Source organism: Enoplosus armatus, chromosome 13, assembly GCF_043641665.1.
Source record: "Enoplosus armatus isolate fEnoArm2 chromosome 13, fEnoArm2.hap1, whole genome shotgun sequence".
Taxonomy (NCBI): domain Eukaryota; kingdom Metazoa; phylum Chordata; class Actinopteri; order Centrarchiformes; family Enoplosidae; genus Enoplosus; species Enoplosus armatus.
This window is the reverse complement of record NC_092192.1, coordinates 6,145,767-6,159,446: the sequence shown is the minus strand read 5'-3', so window position 1 is coordinate 6,159,446 and position 13,680 is coordinate 6,145,767. Positions and strand designations below refer to the sequence as shown.

General features: G+C 42.2%; 1 protein-coding gene across 2 annotated transcripts; it reads left to right on the top strand.

Moving 5' to 3' along the window:
- Positions 1-432: 432 nt before the first annotated feature.
- On the top strand, positions 433-13,400 carry pgk1 (phosphoglycerate kinase 1). Of its 2 annotated transcripts, XM_070917290.1 has the most exons (12): positions 433-599; positions 3,720-3,770; positions 3,854-4,009; positions 4,174-4,318; positions 7,645-7,748; positions 7,902-8,021; positions 9,990-10,104; positions 11,886-12,065; positions 12,156-12,333; positions 12,490-12,588; positions 12,721-12,780; positions 12,936-13,400. In XM_070917290.1, the coding sequence occupies exons 1-11, from the start codon at positions 535-537 to the stop codon at positions 12,759-12,761; spliced, it is 1,254 nt and encodes a 417-aa protein (XP_070773391.1). In that variant the 5' UTR covers positions 433-534; the 3' UTR covers positions 12,762-12,780; positions 12,936-13,400. The 2 variants fall into 2 exon arrangements, with proteins under 2 accessions (XP_070773391.1, XP_070773390.1); XM_070917289.1 differs by having other exon boundaries at positions 12,721-13,400.
- Positions 13,401-13,680: the final 280 nt, after the last annotated feature.

The window sequence follows — 13,680 nt, the reverse complement described above, 5'->3', positions numbered from 1 at the left end:
AGCTGGACAACTAAAGGTAAAGAATAGACGGGGCTATTATGTATGTGGATGTGTTGGTACTACATGGTTATTGACACTGACTGATTTAAGTGTTAGTGATGACCTGTGAAAAAGAACTGTTCTTGTGTCTGGTTGTTTTGGCATAGGGGATACGTTGAAAGGGGTAAGTGAGGTAGACATATAAAGTAGCAGAAAATAGAAATACTCAAGTCAAGTACCTCAAAATTGTATTTAAGTAGGCCTATATTACTGGGTAAATGTTAGTTTATTTCCACATCAAAGTTGAGCTGAGGAAGTCATCAGGAGGGCAAGATGTTTACGTCAGAGAACAAACAGCTACTAGATCCAATCGAATGCAAGGCTTTCCTTCCGCTGTAGCCAATCAGCAGCAGGGGGGGCGTGCTCCGTCCCGCCTCACTGCTGTTCCTCCGCGCTGCGCTAAGGTCATTGCTGTCATTCGGTAGCTAACCAGCCGAAGGAAGCGGAGGAGACCCGGCAAGGAAGGTGCAGGAAAGACCCAGAAAAAGAAGCAACATGTCTCTGTCTAACAAACTCACCCTGGACAAGGTGGACGTCAAGGGGAAGCGGGTCGTTATGAGGTAAGCATTTATCGCTTAGCTAACGCGGCTAATCGGAAATTGACGATAGCTAGCTAACCCTGACTGACATTTTGGAGATGTTCGGGTCCGCAAAATATCCTTCCTGTGGTAACAAACTGCTGGGTGCTCCCACAGTGGTGATACAAAAGTGATCTTAACGGTGTGTGAGTCACTTCAGACCGTTGGGCAGAGGACAGGAAGTTAACTTGTTGTCACGTTTTCCATCCATGTTACGTGCCCGTGAAGAGATGCTGTATGGATGCAACCGACTGCATCCGAGATGAAGTCAATGAGTCAATCCCTTAATTTAAAATACAGAAACATCACAGCAATAATCCAACGTTTCATGTTGCGGTAACATTTAATACATTTGTGACACACTGCGTTGATAATCTAAGGAAGTTAAGTAGTCATTCAGGTATCCTTTTTGCATTGATATGTCAATTATGTAATCTGTTTGTCGCTAAAACCTTCAAAGTATTGACAAATGCTCAATCTATCTGAGCCCAAAATGATGTGTTCAAGTAGTCTGAGCAACAGCTAAAATAGGAAATAGAGAAATTTAGGAAACATCACATGTTGTAACAGTTATTTGCATTATCGATTAATCAGTTGATTATTTTTACGATTAATCGATTACTCATTTAGTTTATAAAACGTCAGAAAATATTGATAAACGCCTGTCATGAGTTCCCCAAGTCCAATTTGACATCTTCTTATTGCTCGTTTTCTCAGACCAACAGTCCAAACACCAAAGATATTTAGTTTAAAATGATATAAAACAGAGAAAAGTAGAAAATTCTCACATTGAAGAAGCTGGACCTAAACGATGAATCGATTATCAAAATAGTTGCAGATTAATCTTCTATTAACCAACCAATTCTTTTCAGCTCTCACCGTAATCATCAAATCTTTGGCATTCTTACTTTGTGAACTACTTTAACATGTAATGATTGGTTATTCTTCAAAAGAGGAATCGATTAATCGACTGATTTAGTTGACTTAAGGCAACAAGCTCATTTGGTGGCTTGCTCAAAGGCAGTGCAGTCCACATAGGTTTTAATCCCTGTCTATTCAAGTACAATCTCTTTAGCTGAAGGGATGTCATGCAGCCTGGCTGAACAGCACCTGAAATAGTTTTTTTAATAATAAAAATGTGCCTTTAAACTTAAATGCAGCAATGTTGCTTTATTATAATAAAGTCATTTTTGGCATTTACTTGCTGGATATTTCTACAAACCATCGACGATGGACGTGCACTTGAAACCGACACCCTCTCAGCAGGAAATGTCAGAGGGCCATTTGGTTTGCTCAGCTTGGTGATGCAACGACAGGCAGCATAGGACAGAGTTCACCGGTGGCGGCAGCCCCCAGCTCACACTGCTCAGTGTTAAAAGGTCAAGTTCACTCGATGTTAGTCTCTGTGTAGACCAACAGTGTGCTGCAATGAAACAAGTAAAATAAGTTACCTCATATCACGCACAGGGCCTGTCACAGCACGCTGTGTATGTGTTTATGAGCTTCAAGCTATCTACAGAGTGCAAGGAAGCAGTTGTGTGAGCTGCTGGTCCAGAAAAACAGGGAAGGCGGGACGTTGCTGCAGTGCCTGACAGGAATCTGTTCAGCAGCCAAATCCAGCAGAGGCCAGGAACTGACCTCCTGGAGAGGCATCACACATGCTCACTCTGCTTCTTACCATATAACTCACTGAAGCATCACTAAGTGCATTGTTTCTTCTGCGAAGAAGAAGAGAAAGATAATGTTTTAAAGCCTACCACTTTGCTACTAATAAAAATGCTGTTTAGTTACTTTAGTTAATGAAGTTGACATTGTGAGTTCTAACTAACCAACAAACGTTGATACCTCTTTATTGTTCTTTGTGGTTGAAGTTTGAGTTCAGTGTGTGTTTGTTTAAACGATGCAGCGAAACCCTCAATGATATTATGCAGATGAGCCCTCACAGAACAGATGGAGCTATATAAGAGTGGAAAACTACAGCAGCTGCAGCTGATGATTGAGCATTGTCTGTGTGCGGAGCTGTTGAGCCGCTGAATCGCTGACTGTTTGGTTTTAGGTTAAGACAATGGCAGTGGGTGAAGTTTGTGTGTGTGTGTGTGTGTGTGTGTGTGTGTGTGTGTGTGTGTGTGTGTGTGTGTGTGTGTGTGTGTGTGTGCGCGTGCAGACTGATCATGTGTCTCAATGCATCCTCAGACAGAGAGAGGAGGGAGGTGGTTATGTAACTGCCCGGTGTACGAGGGATGCAGCATGTCCTCATGAGCATTGCTGCATGGTTGAACGTGCAACCAGCTCAGTGGGCAGAGAAACGCGAAGGCGCTAAAGCTGCCAGTGAAAAAGCATTTTGGATAAAAGCCTTCAGTTAAATGACGTCTCTGAATATGTCTGTGTTGAATGACTTTTGTACTGATGCCCAATAATCATTCAGGTACCAGAATGCATTGGAGCAACAAAGCAGGTAGTTTGAAGGGGTGGATACTGACGCAAATTGAATGCGTACAGTGGATGCACTCTCTCAGAAATAAACAGAAACTCTAAACTTAAATGCATCTTATTTTTGTGCAGATTTCCCAGTTTAAAAACTCCTTCCTTGACCCATTTCTCCCAGTAAAAAAGGTTTCTTCCTTGTCTTTGGATTATGCCATATGGATGTATATTTTTGCTTAAAGTACATGTTCAACATGAACATGGACTGCTAACCATACAGTTTTGGATTAGTCAAAATGGGTTTTTTTTTGTTACCTTGTGTATTGTGTTAAGCAAACCATGAAACAAATATTTAATCATATTGAGGTTTTCTGAGATCTGAACATTACGTCATGATCATAAAGTGTAAGAGAGTGAAAGGGCGGATATTGTCCCAAAATGGACGCGTACATACACACACATATTTGTCAGTGTATATAAGGTCCGCACGGATGCAGAAAGTATACATTGGTGTGGCTGATGGTGTTAGACGACATGTTTAATTCACAGCTGAAGAACATCAATCATGGGTTGTAGAAAAGGGAAATATGGGACATCACAAAACCATAAAAACATTGTAATGCAGTGAACATCTCATTAGTCCATTTCTCTCTCTTAATTGCGTTTCTTCTCTTTCAGGGTTGATTTCAATGTTCCAATGAAGGACAAGCAGATCACAAACAACCAGAGGTAAACATCATGTTCTTTAATTCATTTGGATGAAAGGTGGAAGGATGGAGTTGCTGAACTTTTGTGATTTGTTGATTTTTCAGGGTCAAGGCGGCCGTTCCCAGCATCCAACACTGCCTGGACAAAGGGGCCAAATCAGTCGTGCTGATGAGCCATCTGGGCCGCCCTGATGGAAACCCCATGCCTGAGAAATACTCCCTGGAGCCTGTCGCCGCCGAGCTGAAGACTCTGCTGGGGAGGTTAGTTGAACTGAGTAACCGGTTTATTTTATTTAAGTGTAGAAATCACGTGATACATTCAGCAGCAAATGGTAAATTGTATCAGAAATTATGTTTGATTAAAAGGAAATCTATTATTAAAATCAGTGCCCACACGTCCTCACTGGTCCTCTGTGACTCTGCAGGGACGTCGCCTTCCTGAAGGACTGTGTGGGTGCGGAGGTGGAAGCTGCCTGCGCTGACCCAGCGGCCGGATCCGTCATCCTGCTGGAGAACCTCCGCTTCCACGTCGCCGAGGAGGGAAAGGGCAAAGACGCCTCCGGAAACAAGGTGACTCGGGCCGCCTGTTCTGGTTTGAGGGCACAGGTGTTGATGTTTGGCGGGATTAGGTTTCCAGTCGGCCTTGGATCGGATTTTTCACTTGATTTAGTAACACTGTTGTTTATATCAGCTCGGGCTCTCAGTCAACCAATTGTGTGGAGATAGTTGTTTGACATGAGGTAGTTGGTGCTCAGTGTTGCCAGGTTGGGCGTTTTTCTCTTTGTATCTGAGTCGGCAGGTAAAATGGTTTTGGGTGCTTTTTTTTGTGTCATTCGGATGGTTTCCCCGATGAAAAGTTAAAGGATACATTCCAATGAATCAGCTCCTCCTCTCCTCCAGTGAGCGTAGAGATCAAAGAAGAAGAAGAGATTGACGGGGCACTGAGTTAGGCTCGACACGTAATGACAGACGACTTATGATTGACAAAACATTATAGCTTTGGGATCAAAACCTTGTAAAAGTTTCCATCTGTTCATAGTGAAGACCTTTTCTATTCGATGTAATGTTTTCCAAGAGACCTGGTGGATATCATTTCCAATAAAGCATTATATTAGTGTGGTTTGGGATGCGTCAACATATAGCCCTCTAATTAAAATGGAAGATCAGAGATGCAAGTATTACGTATTAACAAATTGGAAGGCCAAAAAGCTCCTCTACAATACAAAGCATAAAAATGAGTTTACTTTTATGTCATTGGTTCAGTTTTTCAATTGTTTTGGGCTGTTGTGAAATGTGTCGACTGTAGTTGGCTGTCAGACAGACTGTCGCACTGCTGGGTCACCTGGAGAAAAAAACGCACAGTCACACCAGCTGCAGCGTCCCTCTGAAACAGCTGCGTCACCGTCTGATGATGTCACGGTCAGGACTGGTGCAGAGACGAAAATCCTATTTTATTTGCAGCCTACTGTAGTGCACCGTGTTTACTTAACGGTTTATTCTTATTTGTAAAATATGACATAAGATATGTAGTGTCCATATCTCGTACTGTACTTTTTTCAACAATTCCACAAAGCAAATCTCCCCCTTTACCAGACTTGTACTTTAATGTGATGCGGCTCTGCACCTGCTAATGAATTCTTACATATAGCCGCTTTAATCAACCATCTCCGATTTCTTGCCATGTGGAGGCAACAAGGACGGGACTTGACATCTGAGTGCTGACCATAATGAGTCTTTCTCATTCATTATGCTGAGATGCAGATGGTCTGGTATAACTTCAGACCCAGGCTCAGGACTGTCCTCAGACATTGTATGAATGTGAGACCTGAGGTGGATCGGCAGCTTTGACCTGCTGACATTTATCCTGAAGGTCAGCGGGTCATCCTGGCTGGACGTGTTGCTTTTCCTGTCCTGAGAGGCCTGGTTGGTATGCGGCCTGTGTGGTTTTGGTTTCTACTGCACTGCTGTACCACACTGTACTATCAGACAGAGACCTTTTTATTTTTAGTTCATCATACAAACATTTCTCAGTGACAGAGCTGAGTATCAGAATCAGAATCAGAATCAGAAATACTTTATTGATCCCCGGGGGGAAATTGTACAGCACCGGTGCTCCCATTCCAGAGTAGGAAAATAGCATAATTTAGAACTAAAGGTATGTACAAAATATAAAAATAAGAAATAGAAAATAAAAAATATACACATTTACAGTATTTAAGTGAAGTGAGGTAAAAAAATATATATATATACAGTAACAATGTATATATATGTATGGATGTGTTGCACTGTAGTGTATAACTATATATGTATTGCACTATACATGTATTGCACTTAAACAATCACAATAAATAGTGAGGTAGTGTATGACAGATGAAGTAGATACAGATACAGATTTCCTGTCTCTTCCTGAGTGTCTGACACTCAGAGGGAGGAGTTGAACAGTCTGATGGCCACAGGCAGGAATGATTTCCTGTGGCGCTCTGTTGTACATTTGGGAGCAATGAGTCTCCCACTGAAGCTGCTCTTGTGTCTGAGTATGAAAGAGACACTGTAGTGTTAATACAAGCATGCTATCCTTTCTAACACAGCAGTTGCTAGTTTTTAAGTGTATAATCTGTCTTGTGGGCTGAAGGGGGAAACTGCAGGGAGCAGTAATGAAGCGTGCAGCACTCGTCTGACATTTGAACGACACTGAAGAGCTCTTTTGACCTTTTTCTGCCCTCCAGTCACAGAGTCACGACCTTCACATGTTAAAGTGCAGCAGGAACCTGATCCACAATGACTGACGGGTCACACAGACTTGTATAGATGCACCTAATGGAACTTAATTAGTGGAGGTGGAAACCTGGAGACATGTTCTTTTTCCCAAAATTGTGATTTTGCTTTGATTAATTTCCACAAAGCAGATGCATTTCATCTTGTAATCAATGTAGTTGCAGTTAGATATATTGCTCTTGCTGCATTTGCTACCTTCTTTCTCTTGAATTAATACATGAAATTAACCTAACTTACATATTTCCATCACGTTTTCCAGAATTAAAGTTTAAAGTTTGACTGGCGCTCTTTTACATCATCTCGTTGCATCCTCTTCCTCTGCTGTGTTTTTTTTTAATGCACCTGACTGGAGAACTAGCGCCCCCAGCTGCTAATTTACCATGAATTCAAATTAAAGTGTGAATTAACACTCATTAATTCAGATTGTCAGTGTCACAAATCTGTAGTAATTAAGTGTGTTTCAGGGACTTTTCTGGAAAGGCCGCCTATTTGAGCCCTCTATACCATGTTGCCACTGTGGCAGCTAGTTTGGGTTTGTGTTTGCATGCAAGTTTTCTGTGTGAGCCAACGTGAATATTGAACTGGGCTAACTGGGCTGGTGCACTCAGGCCTCCCGCTAACTTACCACTCTTGTGATGGAGTTCAATAAGCTGCAGGTACTGAGGGTCAGCTGTGTGATCTTCTGTACTTGTTTTGAATGCTGTGCACTACTTTGCTCAACAGTGTGACGAAAGGTAGTTAATAGTCATATTACATTTATATATATATATTATTATATTATTACAACAGTTGTCACATGAATAGAAGGACACTATGAATTGTTTTAGTGAGAAAAACACATTGAAAGCATGCTTTGAATCTTGCACCAGGATCATAATACAACAATGTCATTAATACAATTAATAATGCTGAACACTTTGAAGCCTTTATAAAGAAAATAAAGACGGGCCCTGCTTAGAAATCAAATGCCCATCCAAGTGTTTTCATCTGGCTCTTTTTTACCAGTAGTTAAACTGCGATACACAAAGAGACAGAAGAAACACAGATTACAGCTACAGCCGACTCCATCCTTCTCTTCTTCTCTTACTCTTTCCTGTCTTTTTTTGTGTTTTGTCTCTCAGACCAAGGCCTCCCAGGCACAGATTGACTCCTTCAGGGCGTCTCTGTCCAAACTGGGAGACGTTTACGTCAACGATGCCTTCGGCACGGCTCACAGAGCCCACAGGTGAGCAGGATGCAGGTTTTCTGGATACAGTGCTGATTAATGGAGGACAGGAGTAGTGATGTCTGTGATGATGTGATGATAACAAATCTATTTTTACTGTCTTGATCCCTTCTTCCCCTTCCCTTTCTTCTTACTCCTCTTCCTCTCTCCCAGCTCCATGGTGGGCGTGAATCTTCCTCAGAAGGCGGCTGGTTTCCTGATGAAGAAGGAGCTTGACTACTTTGCCATGGCTCTGGAGAAACCTCAGAAGCCCTTCCTGGCCATCCTCGGAGGGTGAGAACGGCTCATTTCAACAATTCATCAAGTTAGAACGCATTAGTGGGTGTTCGGACTGTAAACAGACCTTAAAACAATGCATGAAATACAATCCAGGAAGTCCAGTTTGACTTACAGATCCTTGAACTTGAAGACACCAAACCACTGCACAGGTTCATGATTTTACTATAGCGATGATCGTGAGGTTATTGGTAGAACCACATCATTCAAGTTACAAAGTAGGAATATGTGCTTGCATGTATTTGGTTGACCACCGTAGTGTTTTTGCTGGATATCTTGCTGAGCCTGGTTCAGCTTCTTTGCTCAACGATCCTGCGCTTTTTCATGCAGGGCTGAAGTTGGTTTGAACGCGGCCTTACAGGAACCATTCAAACCCAGTAAAACATTAATATTTAACTTCCTATGGTGTGTTTTACATAAAAACTGGTTGCATTTGGCCTAAAATCGGCTGGAAGGTTTTACAGCACAAAACAAGAGTGTTTTTTTCTTTCAGGCTAAAAAGCTAAAACAATACCAGTTTTCATTGTAGGTACCATTTGATTTTAAGTCCACTTGTCAGCGTTGTCCTCTCCTTCTCCTGCGGTTTACACAGCAGCCTCTTTTTAAAACACCCAGGTGTCCATCCAGGAATAGAGACTATAAGCTCATTATGTAATCTGTGGTGTCGCAGTACACTGCTTTCTTCAAGACACTATCACTGCTCTGCACTGTGCAAATAGAGAGCAGGCAGAGATGAGAGGTCACACAGGATACAATTCTTTACTTTTCTTTTATTGTTTAAAGTTATTAACACTCCCCTTTTGCTTTGTTATTTCAGGGTTGTTTGGTCACTCTCAGTGATCAGCTGAACTTTTTTTTTTTTTACTTGTGCGTCAGTTTAATGGACAGTGAAAGGCAGTTTTGTTTCATCTAAAAATATAAAGATCACGCACACACAGGCATAAAACCACAGCCAATGTTTATCATCAAGCAGGACTACAGTGATCACAGAGTATTTCGCTAACACCCTCCTGTTTTTATCAGATATTACACATGTTCAGTGACAGAAACTACAATAAATCATTGATATATCTGTAATGAGGAGGTCAGAGATTATAACCAAAGCACAAAGTGAAGAAAAATTATTTTTAATACAGTAAAAGTAACACAATTCTGCCACCTTTTTTATGAGTGTTGTCCCTGTGAGCTGGCAGAGGCCTGCTTCCTGTGGTTGTATGTCTCTGTTGTGCTGCAGGTGCTTTTATGTTTGTTTATATTTTGTTTCCAAGTTGTGGCGTCAGAGGAAACACCGGGTGAAGCTGCTGTAACTGACGCTCAGTTTCACAGAGCTGGCGGTGGCCACATGTGGGGATTTGGCCCTCGTGTCAGAGTCCGTTTTAGCCTGAGTGCATTGTGCAACCGTCACTCCCGCTCAACGTCGAGCCGTGCAGCCAATCACCTTCCTGCAGTCCACAAACAGAGGACATCGACCTCTTAGTGTGTAATGATCAGCCAGTGAGGGTTCATTAGACGGCAGATAAATTGTGTGTTTGAAGGCTGTAGTTCTGTATGTATGATATATGATGTGGGTGATGGCTACATATGTTTTGAACATGGATGTATGATTAATAACTGACTAAATTAATTAGTGACAGATGGAAAACAGCCCTGCGTTATCGCTAGCACACTGTTTTATTTCCAACATGCCTGTTTTATCATTATTATTATTTATTGTATCTTATCTATTGTGCTGAGAGTTTTGTTTGAGGAGCAGCATTCAGACATCAATATATAGTTTCAATGAACTATTAATATATAGTTTTCAATGAACTGCCCCAGGTCAGACATTTTAACTGGTTAAGTATGAACCAGTTTATTACTGTATGTTCATATCAGTCCGACTCTGGCGTGTTTTCCAGTCCTCTCTCTCGATATGTGTGTGTTTCTTGTCTATACTGACGCATTCGGCTTCTGTCTGTGTTTCAGAGCGAAGGTGAAAGATAAGATCCAGCTGATCAACAACATGTTGGATAAGGTTGATGAGATGATCATCGGCGGCGGCATGGCCTTCACCTTCCTCAAAGTCCTCAACAACATGGAGGTGAGGAAGACAACCGAGAATAGTGTCATTCATTATGTCTAAAATACGCACAATCCATACTGTCTATACAAATGTAACTTTGATCCCTCGATCCCTCAAAAAAGCTCTTGAAAACAAACTGTACGCTGCCTGTTCAGCACCAAACAGCAAACAGACACAGTTAGAGACTAGCTGGTGAACATCGTGGAGCATTTAGCAGCTAAAGAGCCAGGTAGAGACCAGAAAAGCTAAAAGAGAGAGAGAATATTGGACTTCAGGTAAAAACATTTATTATAGCTGCTTTAATTATTAGTCCATTTACCTCTAAATAGCCAGTGTGAGATACACATTTTAACAGGTGGTGCTTTCTATCAAACCAATTTTCTTTTCTGTTACGGGGTGAAAAGGTATTTGAAAATGAACCCTGTATGACTGACAAAACAGAACTATTTAATTTCAGGTGTTTCTCAAGTTCACTGTCTTCACCACTCAGTCGACGTGCTGTCGTAATCGAGCTGCTGGACTCGCTGTTGAACGTTGGTGGTGTTCAAACAGACCTGTGAAACTGCTTTTGTTTTGTTGGTTTGACTGAGAATCACGTTCATGACCAAAGTCTGACCTCTGACAGAAAGATTTGAAACGACAAGCTTTTATTTAAAGAGTTGGTTCACCCAAGTTACAAAATACCACTTAGAAAGTATAAAGATAAGCACAAATCTGAACATGCACACATGATACACATATTTTACACATATTTTTAGATTCAGTGTGGCTTACGCTTCATGAGGATATCATAAATATCATTATCTACAATGTCCGTCGCAAATAAATGTCCATGAATCTACTTAGAAATCATAGAAAAAAAGACTCTCCTCCAGAACTTACCTGAGAATTATCACATTTTTAAGTTTTCTTCAGTATTAAAGTAATCCAGTGATAGCTGTCTGTACAGTCATGGGTAAATTGCAAACAGGAACTGGTAATAGCTAATTCGGCATACTTTTAATTGTGCTAATTAGGCAAAATACAAACAAAAATAGGCTTATAAAAACTGACTCCATAGTAACATTACACTTCCAAAGCAGGAACTTCCCCAAAGGTTTGGAACTGTAGGTCTGTAGTAGGTGGGGGGGTTGAAATCCACTATTCCTTTAGTAGAAAGTAGTCCCAATAAAACTTGTTTATCGAGAGTTTTGGCGAGTTCCTGGGAATAGTTTCTAGAAAGACACATTGCTGCTGAGCACCACAAACTAAACTCCATTTAGCTCGTGATGGAGGCAGAAATCTCAAGAGACTGATATCTTAAAACAGTGGACAAATAAAACAAATCTATCTGCATGTCTACATACTTACGCTATAGGAAAGTGTGGAAATATGTTCTTTTGTAATAGAGGTCAGGTTGAGGTTATGAACGTGATCCTCGTCTCTGCTGTGACGCCAACAAAACAAAGTGGTTTCACAAGTCTGTTTAAACACCGCCAACGTTCAATACCCCAGATTTCGCTAACGCTAACACAACTTTTATTGAACCTTTTATTCTCCAGGTGGTGAACAGCTTTTATTCAATCAATAAAAGAAGCCCCCCTCTTAGAGTTGAAGTGTGATGGTTAGTTTTAATGTATGTATGTAGCTTAGTTGAATGAACAAAGCCTTCTAGATTAGAGGGATGACCAATCAGAGAGCTCCCAAACATGTTTCTTCCCTAGTAACTAGTCGATGGAAGGTCCTGATTGGGTGGATTTCCGCTGTGTGTGTGTGTGTGTATGAGAGGTAAATTTTTTTTTTCCTCTCTCCCCCTTTAGATCGGTACCTCCCTGTTTGACGAGGAGGGGGCCGGCATCGTCAAGGACCTGATGGCCAAAGCGGAGAAGAACGGCGTCAAGATCACGCTGCCCGTCGACTTCATCACTGCCGACAAGTTCGATGAGAAGGCCACCACCGGCACTGCGACCGTCGCTGCTGGCATCCCCGCCGGCTGGATGGTGAGAGAAGAGGATTTTAACCTGTGACAGACTGATGCACCGTGAGGGAAGTTCCTGGTAATAATTTCCCCACGAATCTCTCCTCTGCAGGGTTTGGACTGCGGACCAGAGAGCTCTAAGGCCTACGCGGCGGCGGTGGACAGGGCCAGGCAGATCGTGTGGAACGGCCCAGTGGGTGTGTTTGAGTGGGACAACTTTGCCAACGGGACAAAGAACCTGATGGACAAAGTGGTCGAGGTGACCAAATCAGGATGCATCACAATCATCGGTAAGAAAGACTTATATAACATTTTAGCTTTGGTTCAACAGATTTTAGGCACATGAAGTATTTGAAGAAATGACATCACAACAAGCAAAAATACAAACGTAGGCGCTGGCGGACTATTTTTGTTCAAATGGTTGAATCCTGTGTGTTTGTGTCCAGGCGGGGGCGACACCGCCACCTGCTGCGCCAAGTGGAACACAGAAGACAAAGTCAGCCATGTGAGCACAGGAGGCGGCGCCAGCCTGGAGCTGCTGGAGGGTGAGCGACAGCCAAACCGCATGATGTTCATTCACAGGACGACGAAGAACAAACCTTACACACACACCTTAGATCATTCCAGTGCTGATGATGATGAAGCTGACTGTGTTCGCTCTCTCTTTGTGTCCTCAGGTAAAGTCCTGCCAGGTGTGGACGCACTGAGCAGCGCCTAAACTCCCCATCAGCCCGCTGGTGTGTGTATGTATGTATGTGCGTGGAAGTGTGTGTGTGTATGAGAGGTGTTCGCTCCTGTTTACTCCTGAAACCTCATCACCGTGCAACAGAGCACCTGCTTTAGCAGCCATTTAATCTCATATTCAGTCTTTTGTTTTTAATGTGATTCACAGAATAATCTCCTGAGTGTGTCGACGCTGTCTGTAACAAGTAGAGCCGTCCGCCTTACTTCAACATGCTGATGAAACTCCTCAAGTCGAACTGCTGGATTCAGGCGTGATCACGAGACATCAAAATAAAAACATTTAGGACAGAAAAAGATCAAATGGCTTGTTATGGTGGAAGTCCTTTTTTTTTTTTTTTTTTTCTTTTGCTCAGATGATTCACGACGACGTGATGTTACTGTTACCTGAATCTGTTTAATCTGAGTCTCGGACGTCAGAGGAGTCGGCAGCGTTCCCCCCTGACAAACTTAAACACTGGCTCTTGTATGTGTGTAATGCTGCGTCACTTAACGGTTTATGTGGTGTGTGTGTGTGTGTGTGTCGGCTCTGGTTGTCGGTTTCTGAGCGTCTTCAGATTCGAGACGTTGTGTCAGCTGATCTGTTCAGGATAATAAAACCGTCTCTGTGTAAAAACGTTTCTGTGGCTGTTTCCTCTTTTCTCAAAGGCTTCGAATCAGAAGGTGACTCTGATGTTCGGTGGCGCCATGACACAAGTTACTGAGACAATCATCCGTCTACTCCAATTATTTGGCAACTAATTTGATTATCGATGTCCCTTTTCAAGCTAAAAGGACAAACATTTGATGGTTCCAGCCCCTCTAATGTGGGAGTGTAGCTTTTCCTCGTCTTTACATTATTGTAAACCGATCGTCTTTGTGTTTCGGGCTGTTGGTCGGACAAAATAAGACATTTG

Excerpts from the sequence above, each read along its gene's own strand:
- pgk1 (XM_070917290.1), top strand. The coding sequence starts at position 535 with ATGTCTCTGTCTAACAAACTCACCCTGGACAAGGTGGACGTCAAGGGG. Across the intron at positions 600-3,719 it reads GGGAAGCGGGTCGTTATGAG|GGTTGATTTCAATGTTCCAA; the intron begins GTAAGCATTTAT and ends CTTCTCTTTCAG. Across the intron at positions 4,319-7,644 it reads AAGACGCCTCCGGAAACAAG|ACCAAGGCCTCCCAGGCACA; the intron begins GTGACTCGGGCC and ends TTTGTCTCTCAG.